Raw genomic sequence first — 23,050 nt, forward strand, 5'->3', positions numbered from 1 at the left:
TATGTTATTTTATCCATTTATTTGAAGTTATAGAGAAAACGAACAAATCAAGTTTTGATTTTTATATTTTTTATGAAGTTGAGAATTTTAATAACAATTTAAAATATATTAGAATCAAACTAAATACTAATTAGGTAACATATCATTTAATTTCCCTATAAATCTAAATTCTACACAAATGATAAAGTTTGGCTATAAGTTTCCGATAAGTTTATGGTGACGCGGGTATGAATCAAACCCTAATAATCGTTTTAATTTATTTCTTTAATCCCTCAATTTCAATCCTCTATATAGTACTATAGCATAATCATATTAGCCGTACTTGATCATTAACATTTACTACTAAACATTACTTGATCATTAAATGGCGATCTGGTGGTGACGAAAGCACGAGCAATCGGAGCGGGTGCGTGAGCTGATCCGAGAGGAGGCCGGGCTGAGACGGATGATTGAGGAGCACTTCGAACTTGAAGTCCGACAATAATGTGCAGAGGACTCGGATGGATTTATTAAGTATAGTCGTTATTGGTTCTTTATCATTCAGTTTTGATGTTAGCAAGTCTTTTACTTATCTTTCTGTTAGGTGCTTAATTTCGCCATTTCCTACCTTGATTTACTGTTTCATTCAATTCCATGCTCATCCTGGAATATTTATGTAAAAGGGGATTTCTTTTTTGTATATATATATATGAGTGTCTATTATTTATTTTGTAATGAAAACTGTGTTATGTATAAATAAATTGTGTGGTAACGGCATAAAACTGAGTCCCTCCTAATGTACTCTTCCGTGAAAGCAAATATAGATATAAAAAAGGAACCTGCGGTCAAACAGAAAAGATTTGAGCGTATATAAATTCACATTTTAATTTATTCATATATTTTAAATTAGCCAATATCGAAATTTAGTGTTTTAGTTAAAAACTAGTAAAAAATTAACTTAATAGTTATACAAGTGCTCCCTCCGTTCTGCGGTAGTGGAAGTGTTTCTTTTCGCCACGCGATATAAGAAAAATTGTATTAAGTGAGTTGAACACAAAAAGACTAAAGTAGGAAATGAAAATGGTAAAGAGATGAAGAAAAAATAAAGTAAGAGAGAGTAAAGTAGGTGAAAAGAAATGTCACTTTTAATAAAAAAATGAAATGACTCCACTACCATGGAACGTATCAAAATGACAAAATGACTCCACTACTATGGAATGAATAGAGTAGTACAATATTGTGTATCTGGATGGAGACAATGGATGTCAATCCCATCGAAACCCACGGGTTGGCCCGAATAACCCGATAAAATTATAGGGTTGGGGCTATATTTTTGCAACCCGAATATAAAACGAGTTCTAAGTTTTAATTAAACAAAAATTGGAACTAAGCATTGATTATTATTTTTTTGGCCTGATTAGCCCGAAATCCGAAGGATTAGAGTTAGAGTCGAAAAATTATAACCCGAAAAAAATCACAACCCGAATAGCCTGCATCGAATAACCCGACAACTCGAGCGGTCAATCCGATTGACATCCCTTCACAAGTTTTTACCTCGAATATAAAAATATACCTAGTTCAAATATTGAAGATGGTCATTATTTAATAAATCTTTCGTTTTGAAAGTATCATATTGTAGTTGATTGGATATGACCGATTCTTGAGAAATGAAAATATCTGTGGCTTTATTCCCAATATATTGTAATTGCATAAATAGCTGGCAGTAATATAGAATCCAAAGTTTCAAACTAATCTTCATACGTTTGTTATGTCTATTGATAATTAATTAGAAATATGATAATGATACTACTCCGTACTAAACAAAAAATATTATAATTCTGAGTTTCACGTGTCCCATGTAGAGGGAATCTTAAATTTTCAATTATTGTTCTTATTTGGTCGGTCACATGAATTTAATAGCATGAGAGATTCATAGGATGCGATTCATGAGAAAGAATAAAATGTACTACTACAGTATTTTATTTGAGACAAAAGATCATGCACACAAATTAACTACTAGTTTGGTATTCGGGTAAAATAATAAAAGTAAATTAATAAATTAACTAGTTTGGTAATTCAATTCAAGAGATATAGTTGACGGTAAAATTGTGCTTTATCATGCAAGCCATCTACAATACACAATGAAGAAGACGGTAAAAGGATGCCATTCTTTCAATTGAGTTGAAACAGGGTATAAATTAAGCCCTAATTTTGTTAAGAGCATCACTTTTATTTTATTCTTTGATTTCTTTCTTTAACCATTCAATCTCCAAGCTATTCGGTTTGCAAAATTATATCTAGAGCTATTCGGTTTGAATCTCACCGCTTAACTCATGGATATGAATAATCTAGGATTAAGTTGTGAGATTATTTAGTAGAAGATGATTGACTATGACAAATTATCATAGTCATGGGATTCAATCTCATAATACAAATTTAATCATGAGATATAATTTTGCAAAAGTAAATATCTCACTTATAATGGAACAACCTAAAAAGAAATAGGTCTCACTTATAGTACGACGGAGCAAGTAGTTATCATTCTGTTGTTTCCTAGCTTCATATACATAATACACTAGGCATGTGTGTATGAATAGAAAAGTTGATTCACTATTTTATTGAAGAGTAAAGGCCAAAATTGGTCCTGCACATATGGTTATTTTACGTTTTTTGTCCTAAACATTATCTTTTGGATTTTTTGGTCCTGAACATATGAAAATTTGATCAATTTGGTCCTAGACTAATTGTTCCGTTAAAAAATCCATACATTACTTCACTCCACATTCAAAATACATACCTTACTGCCAAGAAATTCAAACATTACTAAATCCATTTATGCCAAATAAAGCTTTTACATCATGATTCCACTCCACATTTATGCCAAAATACATACATTACTTCAACTAATCAGTTAGGATTTAAGAGTAAATGCCAAAATTGGTCTTGAACATATGGTCATTTTACGTTAACCGTTAGTTTTTAACGGAACAGTTAGTCCAGGACCAAAATGATCAAATTTTCATATGTTCAGGACCAAAAAATCCAAAAGATAATGTTTATGACCAAAAACGTAAAATGATCATATGTTCAGGACTAATTTTGGCCTTTACTCTTTATTGAATCAATATATATAATTGAATTATGCATTCTCTTCTTATATAGTTTCACTCTTTACAATATAGATTTGAACAATCATTTAATCATTCAATATATATAATTGAATCAATATACATAATATCACTACTTTGATCAGCCAGTACAAACACAATCGCATAACATACGAGATTAGAGTTGAATAATTAAGAAACTAATTGTCCATATTGAATTTGACCTAAAACATGTATATGAGCCCGTCTAGCTCAGTTGGTAGAGCGCAAGGCTCTTAACCTTGTGGTCGTGGGTTCGAGCCCCACGGTGGGCGCATTTATTTTAATTTATTTTTACTTGTTGGGCCTTATTTGTGGGCTAGTAACATTATAATTGTTGGGCTTTATCTGTGGGTTTGTTTTGTTATTTGCATGGGCCTCAATGAAAAAAATAATACACCTCCGTGACAAATATTTTAGACAAATAAAATTATACTGTAATAAAATAAAATATTTTTAGACAAATTAAATTAGAGAATAAAGAGAAACAAATAAAGCCCATTTTGAAAGAGAAAAAAAATAGAATAAAGTCATCGGGTGGAGTGTCGGGCACTGTGCATACACGAATCATTTACTTAAAACGACAAATTTAAAATTTAAAATATCATTAGATTTGTTGCAAATGAGTTATAGATTACCAAGTACACTAAAAACTGTCGCATCCAGGTAAAGTAAGTACTCCAGAAAAAATTAAATAGATAAAATTAAGGTACAATTGGAAGTGAGTGTGGGACTTAAGTTTAAAGCTAACTAATAAAATGAAGACTTCTTTTTATCAGCTTTAGTAAAGCAAAAAAATTTAGAAAGCAAGACTAGCCAAGTGTATCTATAGTACTATAGTAGTATAATATACAATTAATATTGTAATTTAGGTCTTGAAAGTTTTCATGATTGAGTATAGATTATATATATTTGTGTATATTTAAAGTATTTAAATATTAGCAATATTTTAATACAGAACTAAGATCAAATCTCAATCGTTGGATTGAGAAAATGGACGAGTGGCTAATTAGTTTTTTTTACGCATATTCTTAGTTATACAATTTGGATTGACTGATTAAATTTATTTTTGATTTGAAACAACTTTAATATTGATTCAAATACAAACTTTAATTTGCAGATCTTAGCAGACAATGAGATGTACTTTAACATATTGCTATTGCAGATATGGATCAATTATATAACTTTACAAATTCCTACGAGTTGAAATTATAAAGGTGCCAGACTTTTGAATTAATGTCTATGATAAGTGAATAAATTAAAATTAACAATTCTCAATTATATCCTAATTAGTGGATATAAAGGATTGATATTTAAAGTACTTTCCGTATGTTCAGTTAATTAGGATAATTAGTTTTTGGATATACTTGGATTTGGATTTAATTTGGAGCATTCAATTTTAATTTAATTTTCATTGTTCGACATCATAAAAAATCTTTTCTAGTTCCAAATTCTCTTAATTTTTCAATTTGAATTTTATATCTATAAAATAATATTTGGAAGGATATTGCTTCCCAATGGATTTAATGGCATTTTGGTTTGCAACCGCAAATTAGATTGTTCAATTAATCTTGACACTCATTTATATAATGTGGGTTACCATTTCAATAAAACCTGAAATTTCATTAATTATTTTAATGATTCTATGAACACTACTTGGACTATGCTCTAGTATTTTATTCACAAGAAGATAGTAATTAGGATTCGATGCTAAGTTTTGGACCAAAATTTTAAAATTTTCGTATATTTAGGATTATAAATGGATCCTTAAATAGAAAGAATTCAATAATTGAGCACTAACCCTCACCAGTGCACTACCTTTTTCTTACTTTTATTTGGGTCACTTTTCATGGACGTTGCTTTGGTAGTTTGCTTAAAGTCGCTTTAATCTAATTAAATTGATCACGACCTAATTACTAAAATTTGCACGCCACTAAGCACACAACTGTAATTATTTGAAAAAATATTACGTACATAATTCTGTGTTAAAAATTTTGGAACTGGAACTGATCGTACGAACCACAAAATCGATTTCGGTTCGACCCATTTCTAGCTATCGGCTTCAATTCCAAAGTCGAAATTGTCGGATCGGTGCCAAACTTAATCAGCACTTTCAATTTAACCATAATATAGTGCATGGTGTAATTATTTTCATTTTCATATTGATTTAAATTGATAAGAGGGTTTTTTTTCTCAAAATTCTTAGTTAATTCTAAAATATACATACACGCAACCAATTGAGAAAAGAGATGGTATAATAGTACTATTATTTAAAAAATAGTACTAAGAAATAAAATGGTTGAGTTTGAATTGGACGAAAGGGTTAGTTCAAAAGGGCAAAATCTTTTTATACTTGCACCTATATCCAACTACTTTATGGTATACTACTACTATATTTTAGATCACATTTTCTACGTGTGTAAAATGAATACGGAATTTTAGTTCATCCCAAATAACTCACATTTGCTATGTGTGTAAAATGAATAAGGAATTTTAGTAATTAATTAAATTTTATAATGTAGCCAATTGGGACTTAGCAAGTCATACCTTCGACAAAGTACACACGGACTCAGTTGAAAAAAAATCGAATTTAATTGATACTATATGGTATGTTAAAAGACGAAGATACTTGGGTAGAATCTTCATAAATATTATTAAAAAGTTAAGGTCTTATTTGATAATAATGGAGGTAACATTGCTTCATGGGTCCAAACCAATGAACAAGTTTATAATAAACGTGTAAATGAAAACAAAATTGAAAAGAAGAGTTTGCTTTCTCAAAAGATGTCTTAGTGAAAGTGGGGAAAAGTTTGCAAAGCAGCTCCAAGAAATTGGTAAAAAAAATGGCAAATTCAAAAGGCGACAAGTGTCAAATCCAAATGTCACACACCTAAATTATTGGCGTTTATTTCCTCTATTTTCGTCCTATTTTTCCATATACTATAAAGTTTTAATTTGGGAAAATTATCTGTCCAACTGAAAATGAAGTCACGAAGCAGCTGAAGCCCATGCAAAATGTGCTTTACAAAAATAAATTCCCTCCATCCATGAACAAATGTCACATTATAAAGAAAAATAGCTAAAAAAATTATTAAAACGTAAGGTCTATTTATTATTAATTTATAAAATATAAATGAAATGAATTAATAAAATATGATGTCAATTCAAAAAATAGTATTAAAAATCCCAAAATTTGTAATAAGCGATAGTTAATGGTGAAAGGAGTAAGTATTTGCAACTGGGAAATCGGTTTTAATAGAGAAAATAAAATAAAAGCTAATCATAAACACTACTAGAAAAATTGTTTCTCACTACACTTTTTTTATCACACTTTATAAAAAGTGCCAGCATAGATGTACTATCTACACACTAGCTTTTCACTGCACTTTATAATATATTGTTACTGCACTTCAACATAAAAAGTGCCATCATAGATGTACTATCTACGCACTACCTCTTACTACAGGTACCCGGTGCTGCACTTCATCAAGTGCCATTATAGATGAAGTGTCAGCACAGTAATTTTCTAGTGACAATTTTAAGTGTCATTACAAGCCAATTTTCTAGTAGTGAAATAAAATACTATTTTATACTAATGCACGAACATGTTATAACATCATCACAAATTTACAATTAATTTTGCAGTGTTTGGAAATTTTGATAGACAAAAGAAATTTGTGAAAATTAGATTAAGTTTGTGTGTGAAGGTTGTAAAGTAGTCAGTTCATGTGATCGAGATTCTTTATTACAGCGGTTATATTTATCTTTACTCTTTTGCTAATTAGAATAGTTTTGCTAATCATTCAACCACTCAAGGATTTTACTTTAAAAATTTATACAAATTGTGAGAAAAATCATGAAATATAGTCAATTCTGATTTATCTTTGAATTTTAAAATTAAAATCAGTTGGAAAAACCATTCGCTAATCCAAACTTCATAATTTAACAAAATTTCATAGATGCCTAAAAAGATATTATATATCATTCATCTTATGATTTAATTTATAAACCAGGCTTAGAATTTTCTTAAAATCAGTAATAAAATAGGAGTGTAATTAACAAACAAAAGAGGCAGCTAGGCAAGAGATGAAGAGATCCACTTTACCTTAGTGGAATCAAGACAGGTCAGTGATTTTTGCCTTTCTCATATCCCACTAGTTAAAGCTCATTTTTTCCATAACCAGAATTTTATGCATATTCACGCAGCCACAACTTTAAAGTTATTTATTTTATTTAGAATCTAATTTAAATCTACTTTTGCTTTTTCGAACTAAATTCTTTCCACTAATCAATCTTCTCTAGTATCATAGTTTTGGAGTAAGAGATATTTATTGTCCATAAACTAAAATTAAATTCCGGTCTTGTACAAGTTGTAGTACTATGCAAATATTCATGTGACGTAAATAAAATGTACAATATCAGTAAAGATGAGTAGGTAGGATTCTCCTCCATCTCTCCAAACATTTGCTAAATTTTTCTCCAACTAAAATGCTTTTTTCCTTTCACATTTTACAATAGTAAATACTCATTTCTAGTCCGGTCAAGGTTTCCGTCAGCAGACCCAATGATTAATGTTGTCGATGATTTGTAAGATCCTCAAAAGGTGGAATAAACGGATTTTTAAGATTCCCTAAGACACCCAAGTGATTAATTTCAGTTCTGGTGTGGCTACGATTTTCATCAGCAGACCCAATAATTAATTGTTTCCGTGAATCTTTGAAAGGTGGAACAGTTGACCAAAGGATTTAAGGTCGGGCAATTAATTTTGTTTTCTCCATTTTTCATAACCAAAAAAACAATACTCCACTTTTTGTTTTCATTTTTATCCCAATACTTTCCCATTATTGCATGTATAACACCATGCACGAAATCTTAAAAATCAATAAACACAAACCCTAATTAAAATCCCAAATCAAGAGAAGGGCGACCGCGATTTGGAGCTCTGCCGCTTCAAATCACTGTAAAACTTCCCAATAAACCTCTCCGCCGCCTCATCGACGTGGTGATTGTCCTCGCCGGCGTCGCACAGGGGGAAAGGCGAGTCCGTTATCCGCAGCTGCCGCACCATCGGGCTCGGCCCGAACCCAGGCAGCGCGGGCGACGCGGCGGCGCTGCTGAACACCTCGAGCGCCTCCGCCAGCATCTCGGCGTCGATCTGCGGCGGCTTGCCGCGGTGGAAGGAGGGGAAGGTGAAGGCCGGGCTGCTGCTGCAGCTGAACTCGTACTCGTTTATCGGATCCCGGCGGCGGGCGGCGGCGGCGGTGTCCGCGGCGGCGTGGTGGAAAATCAGGTTGTGGATGGCGGCTTTTCCGGCGATTTTGCCGCGCTTCAGCATCGTGCTGAGATCGGATAATAGCTTGGCTTTGGAGATGCCTTTTCTCAGCATGAAGTAGAGAACTCGGACTACGCTCCAGAATTTTTTTGCTATGATTGGCATATTTTGCTCCATTTTTTTTTATTTTTAGAGATGATTGTTTGGTTGATTTTTTTCGTGTGAAGAATGGTATTTAAAGGGGATTTGGAGAGAGAAAGTATGCTTTAGTGAGTTGTACGTTTAGGAATTAATAATTGGAGCTCCTGTGATTTGGAATTTGTTAGGTATTAATATTATTGGAGTATTTGAAAAATAAAAGAGGATATAGGACGTTACGTACGATCATGCGTTTCATGTTTCTTTGAAATACTCACATGTATACACTCTTTAATCTTCTACTTTTTCAATTTTTGAGCTAATAATGGTTGTACTTTAATATACTCGGGTGGTGTTTGGTTTTGATGGATTAGAAGATTGTGTCTTAATTATGAATTGTTCAGTTAGACAGATATGGTAGTTATTCTCGGATAATGCTACTAAAGATTAGTTTTCACCTATGACAGAATTAGTCTTGGCGGGTGATAATATCTGGTAAATTTAATTTCAAACAATTTTTAGATAGTTTAATCTTGAGTAACTACTGAATATACGTGTAAAAGAAAGAAAAATAAGAGGCTATTTTCTTGTAATTAAGCATGAGTAATCTATAAAATGAAGTTTTGGGGATTCTTAACCCACAAGAGAATGTTTACATCCTTGAAGAAAACATGGGGAAATAAGAGCCTCTCCATTATCCATAAAATCAAGCATGTGTGCTAATTTATTTGCTTTTACGCTCTAATTATGAATGCTTAAATAAGCTCTAGGCCTACTCTCTCACTTTGTATTCTTTTTGAAGCATTCAAAATACTTTTCCAACTTCGCATTTGTGTTTCTCGAATTAGGGTATATTATTGGTTGGAAATGCTTTTAACCAGACTCTTCAACTTGAATTTTGCGAGTACAAAGCTGTTTTAGTTCAAGTAGTTGGAGATGGAAAAAGAGATATTTATTAATGGAAAAAAGTGGGAGTTTAGGCCACGAATTTGATGTTTCATTAGCTGTATATGCAAAAAGGCTTTCTTGAATTGAATAAAATGTCGGCTTGGACTAAACTTTCTTGATTAATTAGCACATTTGGAATTTCAAACAATGAGTTAATCATATGGCAAATCCGAAGAATATCCAAAGAAAATTACAAACATATGATTTATTAGCTGTAAAGCTCGATGAAGTTTTGTAATTTCATAAGTGAATAATAGTACATCGATTAACCATTAATATAGAATAGGCTAAAATGTGTATCAATCGTTAAGTAGACAATTAGATATATAGTCAAAATTATTATTTGTGATTATTTTAAGTAAGTTCTAACAATTAAAAAACACAATTCTAATATTTGTAAGTAACCGAAATAATCATTCATTCATTCATTCAACAAAAATAGACATCTCACATATATAAGCCATATATCGATCTTAAATTTCTAAGGTAGGGACGATGTAATAAAATAGATAAATATTGGAAATAATATAAGTGGAGCTATTTCATAGTAACCCTAAATCCAATGATTGATGCTGCCACGGAACACTTTCCTTTTCCTTACCAAAATAGGTTAGTGGGATTTTGGTATTTTGCCAAGTGAAAATAGTAGTAGTAACTTTTTCTATTTATTTATATTCCAAATAAAGTTAAAAACCAGAGAGAGAGGAACTTGTTTGCTTCAAAAGAAACCTATGAAAGTGAGATAATTTATTCTTTATATTCACCATTAACAACACTTTTTTAGAGTGGATCCTTTTCCATTGAATTCTTTCATATTTTTTTAATTTAAATAATACTAAAACGTAATATACATTCTACAAATCATTTTTGAGTTTTTATTTTTCTTCTTCTTTGTTTCTTAACACCCTTCACAGTATTAACAATAAGCATATGTATGCCAGTGAAAATAAGTTAGATATATCTATCATGTTTGTTTTTCTACTTAACTATTAAAAAAACAATAGATTTCACAATGCACGATCAATAATGTTGCTTGAATATGCAATAGTACTAGTAAAGAAATAAAATATTCACATAATAGTCCTTTTCAAATTTTCCTGTATATTTCTCTTCTTTTTTGTAGGTCAAATGGGATGTGACCATATAACTAACACAAATCGACACGTTGTTTGAGTTGCAATTTGGAATGCATCAAAGCTATGAAAATTTGAATAAAAATTAAAATAAGAAGAAACGTGCAAGTAAATAAAGTTGAAAAAGGCTAAAATTAAGAAAGTGACTGAGCCGGCCACTTTAACAAAGTAACTACAACAATTCCCATATTTCTTACTATCAAATACTATACATAATATTTTCATCTAATCATTCTACAAAATCATATAGCCATGTAATAATAACAGTTACACATTAATTTGATTTGGGTATCATTCGTCAATTGCATTAAATAACATGATTTAGCAACAACAAAATGTGGATGTTATTATGTATAGAGTTTTTATTGAGTTGTGAACTTATGGAGGCCTATGAAACTATAACTAAATTTTAGCAACAACAAAATGTGGATGTTATTATGCATAGAGTTTTTATGGAGTTGTGAACTTATGGAGGCCTATGAAACTATAATTAAATTTTCCCAATCGTAGACAGCCTATAGATATCCAACTAACTTAGCCAAACAATAATTAGGTGAAATTATTGTACTTCCTCATCAGCCCAAGGTACAACCCCTCTCCCTATAAATACACCCCTCACATCCCTCCACTTGCTCAAACAAAATAAATTCCTCTCCATATCAACAAAAACTCTCCAAATCAAAATCCCCACCACCAATCAAATTCAAACACCAAAACATTTCCAAATTCAAGAATCAAGAAATGGAGCAAAATCTACCAATCATTGCCAAGAAATTTTGGAGCATAGTAAAAGTGGCATATTTCATGTTGAGAAAAGGCATATCAAAATCCAACCTATTATCCGATCTCAACATGATGATGAAGCGCGGCAAGATCGCCGGAAAAGCCGCAATGCACAACCTCCTCTTCAACCACCACCACCACCACTGCTGCAGCCGCGGCAGCGGCCTAGAGCCGCAGCACTCGTACTCGGCCGCACAGGCCGAGTACGAGTTCAGCTGCAGCAGAAGCCCGGCTTTCCGGCTGCCGTTCCACCTCGGCAAGAGGAAGACCAGCAGCCTGAGGCGGCCGAGCGAGGGAGAGCTGTGGGCGGAGGCGGTGGAGATGGCGAGCAGCGTGGCGTCGTCGCCGGCGCTGCCCGGGTTCAGGAGGGCGGCGGCAGTGAGGGTAACGGACTCGCCGTTTCCGGTGAGGGAGATCGAAGAAGACCATCGCGTTGATGAAGCGGCGGAGAAGTTCATCACCAAGTTTTATAGGGATTTGAAGAAGCAAAATGCGTTTGCTTCTTGATTTTATTTTTTTATTTTATGGAAAAAATGGAAGCATATTGCAATTTTATGTGATTATGCAAGGAGAATATTGAAGAAAGATGTATTTAGAAATATTGTAGGTTTGTTTTGGTCAAGGAATGTATAAGGAAATGTAATTTAGCTATACACTATAAAGGAATAAAATAATTTTATACTTGTATATATAGTTAAACTTTTGCTAAATTCTGATTTTGAAATTAATCGATTTTAGTACTATTACTTATTTATGTGACACTATCATAAACTGATCAAATTTTTGTTTTATAGTTTCCATAGCAAGTAATAATGGTTTGTGCAACGAAAATATACAATGTATTTATGGTTTCATTTCCTATAGTCTGAAAAATTGGGTATGGCCTTAAATGAATTAAAACACTTGGTACGCCACCAATAAATCAGATGTTCGAGTCACGAAACCGTTATTGATTCTCTTTAAAGATCCATATACGAGCATCATAAAATCAAAACAAGAAACATGTGAAAAAACAGAGAGGTTTAATGTTCAAAGGAGGTCTAATATTTACTAAAAGAAGTAAGGTTCCAAACCAGTCATCATTCATAAACAACTGCATCAACCCCAAAAAGGAAAAAGTAGTATCTAAGCAAAATACAAACATCAATTGTCCTGTAATAGAAACAAAACATGATCAAGACAACATAGTTACTGGTGCTGTTAATCATTCAAACGTACATATCCAGCTACTTCAAACAAACGACCAGTTCACGAACATAAAGCAGATGCAATGAGCATTTTCATCGTCGTTCAGGACTTTCCACGCGATAGCTCTCTCATACGAGACGGGCCTGCCCATGCTCGACAAACAGATGCCTCCCGGAAGAGTGGCGAAACCCTGTTGTTTAAAACATGTTTTTAAGGTTTCTGTGTCAAAAAAGGGCGTCATTGGTAACAAGTGTTTGGTTGCTCACCTGATTCATTATCTGTGGGAACTCGGAGCAGATGCTCTTGCGCCCATGATCATCGAATATCTTCTCCAGAGAGATGTCTTGAAGCGCAACGAGGGTCGTCTCCAGCATGTCTACGCCAGCCTGGTTTGCAAACGTGAAATCCGACGCTGCCTTCAGAAGCATTGCAAAAAAACATACCCTCTTTTCGTCACAAAAAACTGTCGTTTCCGACAATTAACACTAATAGATATGAGTGTCGTAAAGTACCTTCATAGAGCAGCACATAATGGCATCCGAATGGTGCCACAGCTCCTTAAGGATAGAATCGTTCCCTCCGCCACTCGATTTGAGAAGCTCGACACCCATAAAGCTCCTAGAAAGAAACAAATTCATTAACTGGATAAACAACAATGCTCAACTTTACCTTCCCACTAGAATAACTTGATGTATAAAGTGTGAAGTGAAGTTTACCTATAGCTTTGGCAGATCCAACGAGCGAGGGTATGTGCTTCGGGAGTACCAAGTGGTGAGCGAAGAGGACCGACACCAGAGGGAGACAGAGCTAATGCGACACGTTGTACTGATGATATAATGCTGCGAACATATTGGCGGGCCATGCATGCCACGCTATCTTGCATATGGCTTTCAAACACGAATTGGAAGGCGATTGTCATGACAGACCTTGCAGCGCCACTGTTACTAGAGAGGCCGTTGGGTGGTTTGTTCCCTGCTGCCCCAGTTTCCAGAGCAGAAGCAAGGTCCAGTGTTCGATTTGGACTGCCAGCTTCCTAAATCAAATCAATCCAACAATAACAAATCTATCAATGAAAATTAAACAGATTAGAAACTCATCTGTACATTCACTTAGAGGGCAAGAAACGACGAAAGCAGCAACTGAAAACTGACCTTGCCCGAATCAAGGGGAATGATGCGAAAACCAGACGGCAGCAGTGTAGCGTCATCAGCGAAAGAGGCATCAATAGGGGCAAATATGAGTTCAGAACATGTGCCCACTGCATTCTCATCCATTCCACAACAGAGCTGCCAAACATTAACATGATTAATTACTTCTTTCAGCCCAAAGAGTGCATGATGCCATGACCGAAATCATGTTCTCTATTCCCATTTTAAAAGCAAGAACGAAACATACCTGTAAGAGCAATACATCCCTAGGCATCATCGCGTCTTCAGCAGTATGGGAAATACCTTCGAGTTTAATCACCTCCAGCAGCTATTAAGCAACAGGATATATCGAGTTAAAACGAGATGAAGGTAGTGTAGCATTAAACGAAAAGACAATTATATACACTTGCCTCTTCATGCTCAATAGTCTGAGCCAAAGGAAGCATAACTTGGCCACCGTAATTACCAACTCGAGGACCTAAGAAAGTACAAGGACCAATTTTAACGGCAGCAGCTGAGTAGGCATCGATGTTGGTGTCCGCCCATTCTGATCTATGCTCTCGCAAAAACCGTAGCAGTATTGGAGGAGGCACATTCTAGACCCGAAAAATAAAGAATACCTTATTAAGCTTACAGCCCATGCACAAACACGAATGCTCATTAATCAACCACTTTATATGAAAATCTCAACTCTTGAGGATAATAATAGTAGGTCGACAACGCCAAATCTTACTGACCTGTAAAAGCATAGAGGCTTTGGCACACAGGATCGAACTGCAAATGGAGTTATATCCACTTGTGGGAGAGATATTCAACCCCATCAATTTTTCTGGATTAGAGTTGACAAGAATGGTGATATCATCCACGCCATCGTTGCCTATCAACGACCACCCCTCATCACCAAACCCATTAAGAGCCTCATTGAATCCCCTGTATAAATAATCAAATCGGTTACGGAACAGAATGCAGACACCAGATGGAGGAAAGGAGAGAATATCTTACCTACTCAGCCTGTGGCTAAGAGCTCGTAGAGCTGCTGGCCTTCTGCCCCAGTTGTTCACACTGGACTGTGAAATGTCGAGAGCTATCTGCCTAAGATGGCGCACAGCCTACATTTAGAGACAAAAGAAAGAAAAGAAGGGAACGATCATTCACAGCACGGAATAAGCTTTCTTTTTTGTCAAAATGTTTTAGTGAGTTGAGAATGAAGCTGGGATATTACAGCAGTTGTTATCCTTTGAGCGAGCACTGTCGATGATTCATAGAGTGGACGCAACACCTCAGGAACACTCAATGCCTGATGAATGAGTGGCAATACCAAAAACGAACAGTGTGTTACAGAAGCTAGTCGTTTTCCAGAAAAGCTGGCCCATAGATAAATGTTTTTCGACAATAGTCCCAAAAAAACATGTGCCACACGTATCAATGCTCTACAATACACTTATAAAACAGATTTACGATGAATAAACCACTCCACAAAGTAAAATGAACAAAAGATCGAAACTGGTGTTGGGTGTTAGACATGTCAAATACAATTACCTCCAAATTCATGTGATCTACGATGTGGATGATCGAGCCTCCTCCTTCACAAGGTCTGATTAGGTAACCACTAGGCAACATCTCGGCTCTGACAAAGTTCTGAACAGGGGGCATGCTCGGACCATTTTGGGTGTTGCTGAGTGACCTCTCACAGACCTGAGCACACATTGTGAAACCAAAGGAATGCAACACTTTTAATTTAATCAATTTCCAGGATATAAAAACCGTAAACTAGGTGTAAAAGAATTTCAAAGTTGACATACCACCAAACTGCCATCATCCATGACCGAGGTAAAGCGCAGCAACCAAAAGTCACGGCCAGGCGCCAGAGTAGTTGGCGCATATATCTAAATTTTCAAAATTATATGCCCATGAGTAACATACAGAAACAAGGTAATAACCAAAATGACCGATTCATACATATAAAACTCTACCTGCATGTACAAAAGTTCTATGGTTCCACCATTGGCAGTAGGCAGCACGTTTACCACATCCACGGCTCGACAATCGCGGAACCATGAAGGTCGATCCTTCAGGATCTCCACGACCTGCCATATGAATTGGGGAAAAGGCAACACTCTTAAACCTTAAGTAAGATGACACCTAGGAAAAAAAGGAAAAGCGTAGATACTAGATAGTTTTACTTACTCTGGTGGGTTCTAGACCAACCAGACCGCAAGCTCGTGCTGCCACACCAGGGCAACCATGAGAAATAGCAACGATTCCAATGGAATCCGGACCAGGCTAACAAATATTTACACAAACATTTAGTCGGAGTGCTAATTCAAATTTGCAGAAAGCAAAAACGTTAAGCTAATGAAACAGATTATATCAATCCACAAGTTCATAGAACACGAGTTATTGCAGATACTTAAGTTTGAGAGGACTTGAATACCTTCATTCCAGGCATTTGGACCCACTCAACAGCAGTTCCAGTAGCCTTTGAAAGAAACTCTGCTAAAGTTTCTTCTGCAATGGACAAAAGTCTAGGAAAAATACAAATGACAATAAAACTCGGTGAGACACCAGAATAACACACATAGAGAAAGTTCATTGGACCATACACTAAAAAAAAACCCAACTAACCCTGCAGGACTTGCATCCCTTGGCGGATGCTGAGGCGTCAAGTGGTGCTTTTGACCACCACTCGTCACCACTGATTCACAGCTCGTGTCTTTAGTAGAAAGTGGATTCTGCAAACCACATAATTAACACTGTCAATTTACCAAGGCCTCTATTTCATATTGCACAAGATTGGACTAAATTTATTGAGTTAAAACTACACTTTTATGAAACTAAGAATGGTGAGGTCAGTTGCAAGATTCTCACATTCGGTGTATGCTGACGAAAGTAACTGTTCTCATACACCAAATGCGATACTTGTTTCTGCAACCTATCATTCTCCTCCATCAGCAGCTTGTTCATCGCTGTCAGCTTCCTATTTACACCTTGAAGCCTTGATGCTTCTTTTCTTTGCTTCTCTCTGCATCTGTACTCGAAGAAAGACCAGATCAAGATTTTACCTCACAAACGCAACAAACATCATTTAGAAGGAACACTCATGCTTCACATGCTTCTCTAGAGATTCCAATACAGTTAACATAACCAGTCAATTATAGTGCGAAAAGGCATCAGCAAGAACAATCTGCACAAATACCTTCTGTTCTGGAACCAAACTTTGATCTGCTTAGGCTCAATGTGGGATAAAATGGGGCACTCACGAATGAGCTGCTGGCGGCGAATGGAGCTCGGCTTTGGACAATCGTGGTATAGCCTCTCGAGGGCTTCAACCTGCTCGGGCGTATAACGCACATACTTGCCATTATCCATGGCTGCAGCTGCAGCCGCGGCCGCGTCCACAGCTGCCTTGCTACTCTCTTTGCAGGACATTGCCATCTTCAACTACAAACTCAAGTACTACAAATGAAGAATCAATCCTTATCCCCCAATCCCTAATTAAACAGCTTAAATACTCCAGTCTTTCTGCAAGAGCCCTTTTCTCCAACAGAATCAAAAGATACTAAAACTCGCTTAGCTAATAAACAACTATCCTACACCAAACAGTAGAATTAAAAGTGGAGAATATTCCTAACCTGATTCTGCCTATGAAAAATTCTGGAGATATAAAATCTAACTGATCAAGAAACTTAGTGCATAGCAAACAAAAAGACAGCAGAAACCGTAACGGTGACTAAATCCCCCTTGTTACAAAATCAAGAAACACTTATTCTTATCTTCATTTCTTGAATCCACCAAACGTTCCTCCAATCCCACCAATTATCCTTCATAATAACTGATTCAATAGCCCGACAGCAATCCTATTTCACGCAAAGATTGAAGCTTTGAGACTCCCAACACATGTAAGCACACCACAGATAACAACATCCCATAGCTGTTTCCAAGATTTCTAAAATTCAAATCTTTTTCAACACCACAGATAACAACATCCCATAAGCATACATGTATGCATTCAAATATGGATCGATGGGGGTTTGAAATGAAAGCTGAAAATGAGTTGTTGGTGAAGAAAAACAGAAGGGATAAAAGGAGAGAGGCCAGATAGTGCTTGGTGGAGCCTTTATTATTTTCCTGGCTTTGTTTTTTTTTTAATGTGTTGTTTTTTCCATTGGGCAGTTTGCTTTTTACTCCTAGTTATTGTTATCCAATCTCTGCCATTAGATTCTCTCTGATACTGTGCAAGCAGGCATAGTCTGGATTCGGAATATTTAATGAATGGCAATTGCACAAACATTACCCCATCAACTCAATTTCCATCAATTTTACAATTTACAGATGCATAAAAATTAATTCTTTAATAGTAAAATCTTGAAGTTCTCTTTTTTTTATTTTCACAAAAACTGCAAACACACAGAGAATTAAGGAAACTAGTTGTATTGATCACAAATTTGGGGAGTGGTAAAAATGTGTGGTTGGAGGTGGCATAAATGGGAAGCTGGGGAGCAAGAAAAATATTTAAAGGGATGGGAGAGAGAAAACATCATGATGAGGATCTGCATGCGCCTCCTTGATTCTACTTCTCTGCTCACTTTTAATGGCTTGGATCCCTGCTGTGTTGCCCTCCACAACAGGCTGCTGTTCCATACAGCATAATATTTAATTCATGAATTATAAAATTAAAATATTATTTTTATTTATTATATAATATTATGCTGTATGGAACAGCAGCCCCTGCTGTGGAGGGCAGCACAGCAGGGGATCCAACCCCCACTTTTAATACCCTTTTTACAGTTGTACTTTATTAGGGTTGTTTTCTAGGAAAATTAGTGTATATTAATAGCATACGAAATGTGATTTGTGAGTTTTATTTTTTATGTAATTGAAATAATAATTGTATTAAAAAAAAGAGAGAATAAAGTAAGTATGACCATACAAATTAAGTGTGTCAGAATATTGTTCTAGAGCAATAATACAACTATAGGCATGCCAGAACAGGTTTTATAATCTGAATGTGAATTCTTCTAGCCTAGTATTTTAAAATTTCTAGTGATGGGGTACGGACTAAACAAGCCCAACAGCAGTGACGGCCCATCAGCCCAAAGCCCAAGGAAGAGTATCAGTTCGGCATTACCAAAGAGTTCGGCCCCAGCCTACAGCTCGGTAAAAGCCGACCAGTCAAGCTCTACTCTCAGATCGGCTAAAGCTGCTCGGCAATAGTTCAGCAGTTCGGTCTCAGTATTCGACCGAACTGGAAGATAGTCAACTCATGCAGGATCACATGCAGGATAGTGGACCAAGTACAGAGATAGTGGACTCATGCAGGATCTCATGCAAGATAGTGGACCCATGCAGGATCTCCATGACCTCCACGACATCCACAACCATCATTAGTGGTGATGCAAGCCACGATCTTAGTTCAATGTATAAATAGAACTTAGATCAGATAGAAAAGGGTTAAGTTCTAAAGAAGTTCTCTAGAGATGAAATATCAAATAGCAAGTCTGTATTGTAAGCTGTAGAAAACAGATCAAGCAATACAACTCTGCCCTCTTTTCTTCCCGTGGACGTAGATTTACCTCAGTAAATCGAACCACGTAAATCTCTGTGTCGTGATCTGTATTTTCCTGCATTCATCACCATCAAAAATTCGCCAAACCATCACTGGCGCCGTCTGTGGGAAACAGAGAACCAAATTTGTGATAAAGCGAATTTTTGACCCTTTTTCCACCCCAAAAAAATGCATACCAGATCACATACTACCCGTAATACCGTTCGTGAAAACCATGAGGAAGCTAGTCCAGCCCGCAGGTCCGGAAAACAGCCTCGGGAGACATCTACTTCCAGTTTTCACGATGAAGGAACAAGCCGCTCAAAAGGTCCACACACCGAGTCTTCCCAGCAGCCCAATTTGAACGAGGCTGTCAAGTTGTTTTTGGCCGAGAAGCAGGAAGAGTTCTTAATTTTCCTGCAAAAGGGCCAAAAGCCGGAGACGAAAACGGTGGATTCTCCCTCCTCTTCCAGACATGAAAGTCACTACCGCAGTAGTGCCGTGTCTTCCAGGAAGAAGAATCCTCAACCCCGACATGTTCCTGTTCCTCCTCGGTACCGGAATCACAGGAGAACTCCATCTCCTCCATACCGAAAAGATGTCGGGTTCGCCATGTACGGAGCATTGAAGACTCCGTTCTCGGACGATATCACCCGAACTCCCTTGCCACAGAACTACCGAACTCCGTCGATGACTTATGACGGGTTAGTGGATCCTCATGATTTCTTGGGACGTTATCAGTATAATATGGCGAACCAAGGTCTCAATGAGGTTCACATGTGTAAGCTGTTTCCCGAGCTGCTTATCGGGAACGCAAGAAGGTGGTTCGATAGCCTCCCCCAAGGCAGCATTAGATCTTACCGAGATCTAATGGATGCTTTCCACAGGAGGTTCTTTCAGAAAGCGGAAGCCCGAATCACTTCGGCTCAGCTGCTTTCTACACGTCAAGGTCGCGACGAAAAGATCAGCGACTTTATGACGAGGTTCCACAAGGAATGCCTACAAGTAGATTATTTCAATGATCTACTTGTCATTTCGGCATTCCAAAATGGAATCCTGCCCGGAGCTCTCTACAGAAAGCTCGTGGAATGCAGTCCGCAAACAGCTCAAGAGATGTGGGACATTGCGGACCAGTTTTCTCGTGCCGATGAGGCAGACCGTCGAAAACGGTCTTTAGACAGCTCATCTAGAGAAGACAAAAAGAAGCCCGATCATAGCGATCAGAGGCTTCCTCGCCGAACTCCTTCCCCACTAAAGGAGGGATAGCGGTCATCCGAGGTGATCAAAAAAGAGCAAGAGTGTTTGCAGATTGCGCTTAAAAGTGCCGAGCAATCAGATCGGCACCATCAAGCATAGCAATCACAACAGCCGGAGTCAGAGGCAGGCGAAATGACCGAAGTCACACCGGAGCCGAACTCGATGGTGTACGGCACTGAAGCCGTGATTCCGGTTGAGAACGGCATACCCAGTCCCCGAACTCTTAATTTCTCGGCAGAACTGAATGAGGACGGACTGAGAGCCGAACTAGATCTGGCCGAAGAAAGAAGAGAATTGGCCTGCATAAAAGCAGCCAAGTACAAGGAGCAAGTAGCCCGGTATTATAACCAAAGGGTGAAAAAGCTGCAATTTCAAGTGGGAGATCTCGTCTTGAGAAACAACGAAGTAAGCCGAGCAGAAAAGCTGGGCGAACTCGAACCCACATGGGAAGGTCCATATCGGGTGTCAGAAGTCCTCGGCAAAGGGTCTTACAAATTGACTCACGTGTCAGGAGCACAAGTACCCCGAACATGGTACGTTTCCAACCTCAAAAAGTTCTATTTGTAAGAGACAGTCCGGTCTGTCAGTCTTGTGTCTAGTTCGGTCCTAAGGCTATGTGCGTTTTTGTCTCTATGTGCTTTTTATTTGTCTAGGTGTGTTTTGTCTATGTGCGTGTCGTCTCTTACAAATGTTGCTGAGGTATCTTGTTCTTCGAAGGCTGATCCCCTTTTTAGAACATATATAAGCCTACGATTGTGAGTCCAAGCTTCTAAAGAGGATACAAGACCACAATTCGGCTTAAGAAACAAGCAGTTCGTCTGAAACGAACTGCAACAATAAGCCAACGATTGTGAGTCCAAGCTTCTAAGGAGGATACAAGACCACAATTCAGCTTAAAAAATAAGCAGTTCGTCTGAAACGAACTGCAACAATAAGCCAACGATTGTGAGTCCAAGCTTCTAAGGAGGATACAAGACCACAATTCGGCTTAAGAAACAAGCAGTTCGTCTGAAACGAACTGCAACAAAGGGAAAGTCCGATCCACGCGATAAAACTCGCCGAATTAGGACAAGGGAAAGTCCGATCCAAGCGATAAAACTCGCCAAATTAGGACACAAGCTTAGTCCGGTCAAAGAAGTTTACTTCATAAAGACCAAAGACGAGTCCGGTCAAAGAAGTTTATTTCATAAAGACCGAGAATCAAGTCCGGTCAAAGAAGTTTACTTCATAAGACCGAGGACAAGTACGATGAAATTATTTCGCTGAGCTGTTAATACGCAGTGTTAGAAGCGAAATGAAAATTTCATTTATTAAATCTTGTTCGGCATACAACTCCGCTACCCTACAAAATGGCGTTACGCTATTACAAAGGACTATTCTACTGTCCAGGGTTGCTAAAGTTGAGCCATCTATTCACAAAATCCTCGTGAAGCCGAGTTCGGGCGTTCCGGGCAGCTGAAGAATAAGCAGGTCGACGAGGTGCTCTAATCGACCTACCGCCTCTTCCCTGAGCCCGGGAAGCTCTAGCACCTCGGCGGCGAAGAGTCTCTTCACGAAGCATTTGTTGATCTTGCTCACTCATAATCACAGCTCCTCTACGAACTTCAGTCCGTCCTTGTCTTGACGTTTCCGGTTGCTCCTGAGTCCGTTCTCGTCTTGACGTTTCCGGCTGTTCCTGAGTTCGTTGCTGACTTGGAGTAGGGTTTTGAGCAAGTGAATCAGGGGTTTGAGCTGGATTGCGACCATCTGTTGGCGGGAAATGCCTAAGGAATCTCTCGATTGAGGGACGCCGGGAAAGAATGATGTCGTACCGAGAAGCCCAGCGCCGCAATGATGTCACGACTTGTTGGCAAGCCGAGCTCTCCAGCGCATTGTTCCTCCGGAGTACGTGATATTCCTCCCACAGTTCGTCAACTCGTTCCTGAACTTCAGAGATGGTCATTCCCCCGCGCCTGCAGATGAAATCCTCATACGCAGTCCTCTCAGCGACGGCGGTATTCAGCTCGGCCTCCAGATCTTTCTTTTCGGACTCTAAGTCCTTATTGTCGGCCTCCAGCTTCACTAAACAAGCCAAGAGTTCGTCATTCTTCATCTGGTCAGCTATGGCTCTTTTCTCAGCTTCGTCTAAAGCCGAAGAGTACAGCCGCTTCCAGTGAAGTACCTCCAGCTCCTTAAGAGTTCAGAATATAGAGCAGCTATGTCAGTTCGGCATTTCAGATTACTGAGCAGGTAGTAAACCACAACAGGAGTAAAAGAGAGTACGAAAGGCTATACGAAGACACAAGAGCAGAAAGAAGAATTTTTTCATTCATAAGAAAAAAAATTTTCTACACAAGGGCTTCAAGGCCGTTTTACAAGAAGGAAGAAACTAAACTAAGAGAAGGGAGACGAAATCATACTCCGCCAGCTTCGTCTCCGCCTTCTCGGTGAGGTTCAGCTTCCTTCTCCTTGTCTGCCTCAGCTTCAGCCTCGGCCTCCCTGCTCTCCCCAGCCTGCTCGGCGCCACCGTAGCC

At 37.4% G+C, this 23,050-nt stretch overlaps 3 protein-coding genes and 1 non-coding gene across 5 annotated transcripts; 2 read left to right on the forward strand and 2 right to left on the reverse strand.

Annotated features, from left to right (window-relative positions):
- Positions 1-3,327: 3,327 nt before the first annotated feature.
- On the forward strand, positions 3,328-3,400 carry TRNAK-CUU. Its single transcript has one exon. It is a non-coding gene; the product is annotated as a tRNA-Lys (tRNA).
- A 4,125-nt stretch (positions 3,401-7,525) lies between these two features.
- On the reverse strand, positions 7,526-8,615 carry LOC121767585. The gene has a single exon (XM_042163887.1). The coding sequence runs from the start codon at positions 8,572-8,574 to the stop codon at positions 8,038-8,040; it is 537 nt and encodes a 178-aa protein (XP_042019821.1). The 5' UTR covers positions 8,575-8,615; the 3' UTR covers positions 7,526-8,037.
- Positions 8,616-11,357: 2,742 nt separating this feature from the next.
- On the forward strand, positions 11,358-11,906 carry LOC121768616. The gene has a single exon (XM_042165143.1). The coding sequence runs from the start codon at positions 11,358-11,360 to the stop codon at positions 11,904-11,906; it is 549 nt and encodes a 182-aa protein (XP_042021077.1).
- Positions 11,907-12,420: 514 nt separating this feature from the next.
- LOC121768803 (homeobox-leucine zipper protein ATHB-15-like) lies at positions 12,421-17,880 on the reverse strand. Of its 2 annotated transcripts, none has more exons than XM_042165359.1 (18): positions 16,932-17,880; positions 16,604-16,763; positions 16,361-16,467; positions 16,170-16,260; positions 15,923-16,018; positions 15,709-15,822; positions 15,538-15,621; positions 15,275-15,430; positions 14,958-15,032; positions 14,738-14,844; positions 14,473-14,665; positions 14,146-14,331; positions 13,983-14,063; positions 13,739-13,873; positions 13,304-13,620; positions 13,100-13,205; positions 12,854-12,973; positions 12,421-12,777 (listed from the first exon to the last, which is right to left on the reverse strand). In XM_042165359.1, exons 1-18 carry the CDS (start codon positions 17,168-17,170, stop codon positions 12,631-12,633), a joined length of 2,514 nt encoding a protein of 837 aa, XP_042021293.1. In that variant the 5' UTR covers positions 17,171-17,880; the 3' UTR covers positions 12,421-12,630. The 2 variants fall into 2 exon arrangements, with proteins under 2 accessions (XP_042021293.1, XP_042021292.1); XM_042165358.1 differs by having other exon boundaries at positions 12,854-13,003; positions 16,932-17,879.
- Between the last annotated feature and the right edge of the window lie 5,170 nt (positions 17,881-23,050).

This window comes from Salvia splendens, chromosome 15 (genome assembly GCF_004379255.2).
Source record: "Salvia splendens isolate huo1 chromosome 15, SspV2, whole genome shotgun sequence".
NCBI lineage: Eukaryota > Viridiplantae > Streptophyta > Magnoliopsida > Lamiales > Lamiaceae > Salvia > Salvia splendens.

Coding starts and splice junctions, on each gene's coding strand:
- LOC121768803 (XM_042165358.1), bottom strand. CDS start 17,170: ATGGCAATGTCCTGCAAAGAGAGTAGCAAGGCAGCTGTGGACGCGGCC. Junction 15,823..15,922: donor TTGGTCTAGAACCCACCAGA/GTAAGTAAAACT, acceptor TTCATATGGCAG/GTCGTGGAGATCCTGAAGGA. Junction 15,622..15,708: donor TAGAACTTTTGTACATGCAG/GTAGAGTTTTAT, acceptor TTGAAAATTTAG/ATATATGCGCCAACTACTCT.
- LOC121768616 (XM_042165143.1), top strand. CDS start 11,358: ATGGAGCAAAATCTACCAATCATTGCCAAGAAATTTTGGAGCATAGTA.
- LOC121767585 (XM_042163887.1), bottom strand. CDS start 8,574: ATGGAGCAAAATATGCCAATCATAGCAAAAAAATTCTGGAGCGTAGTC.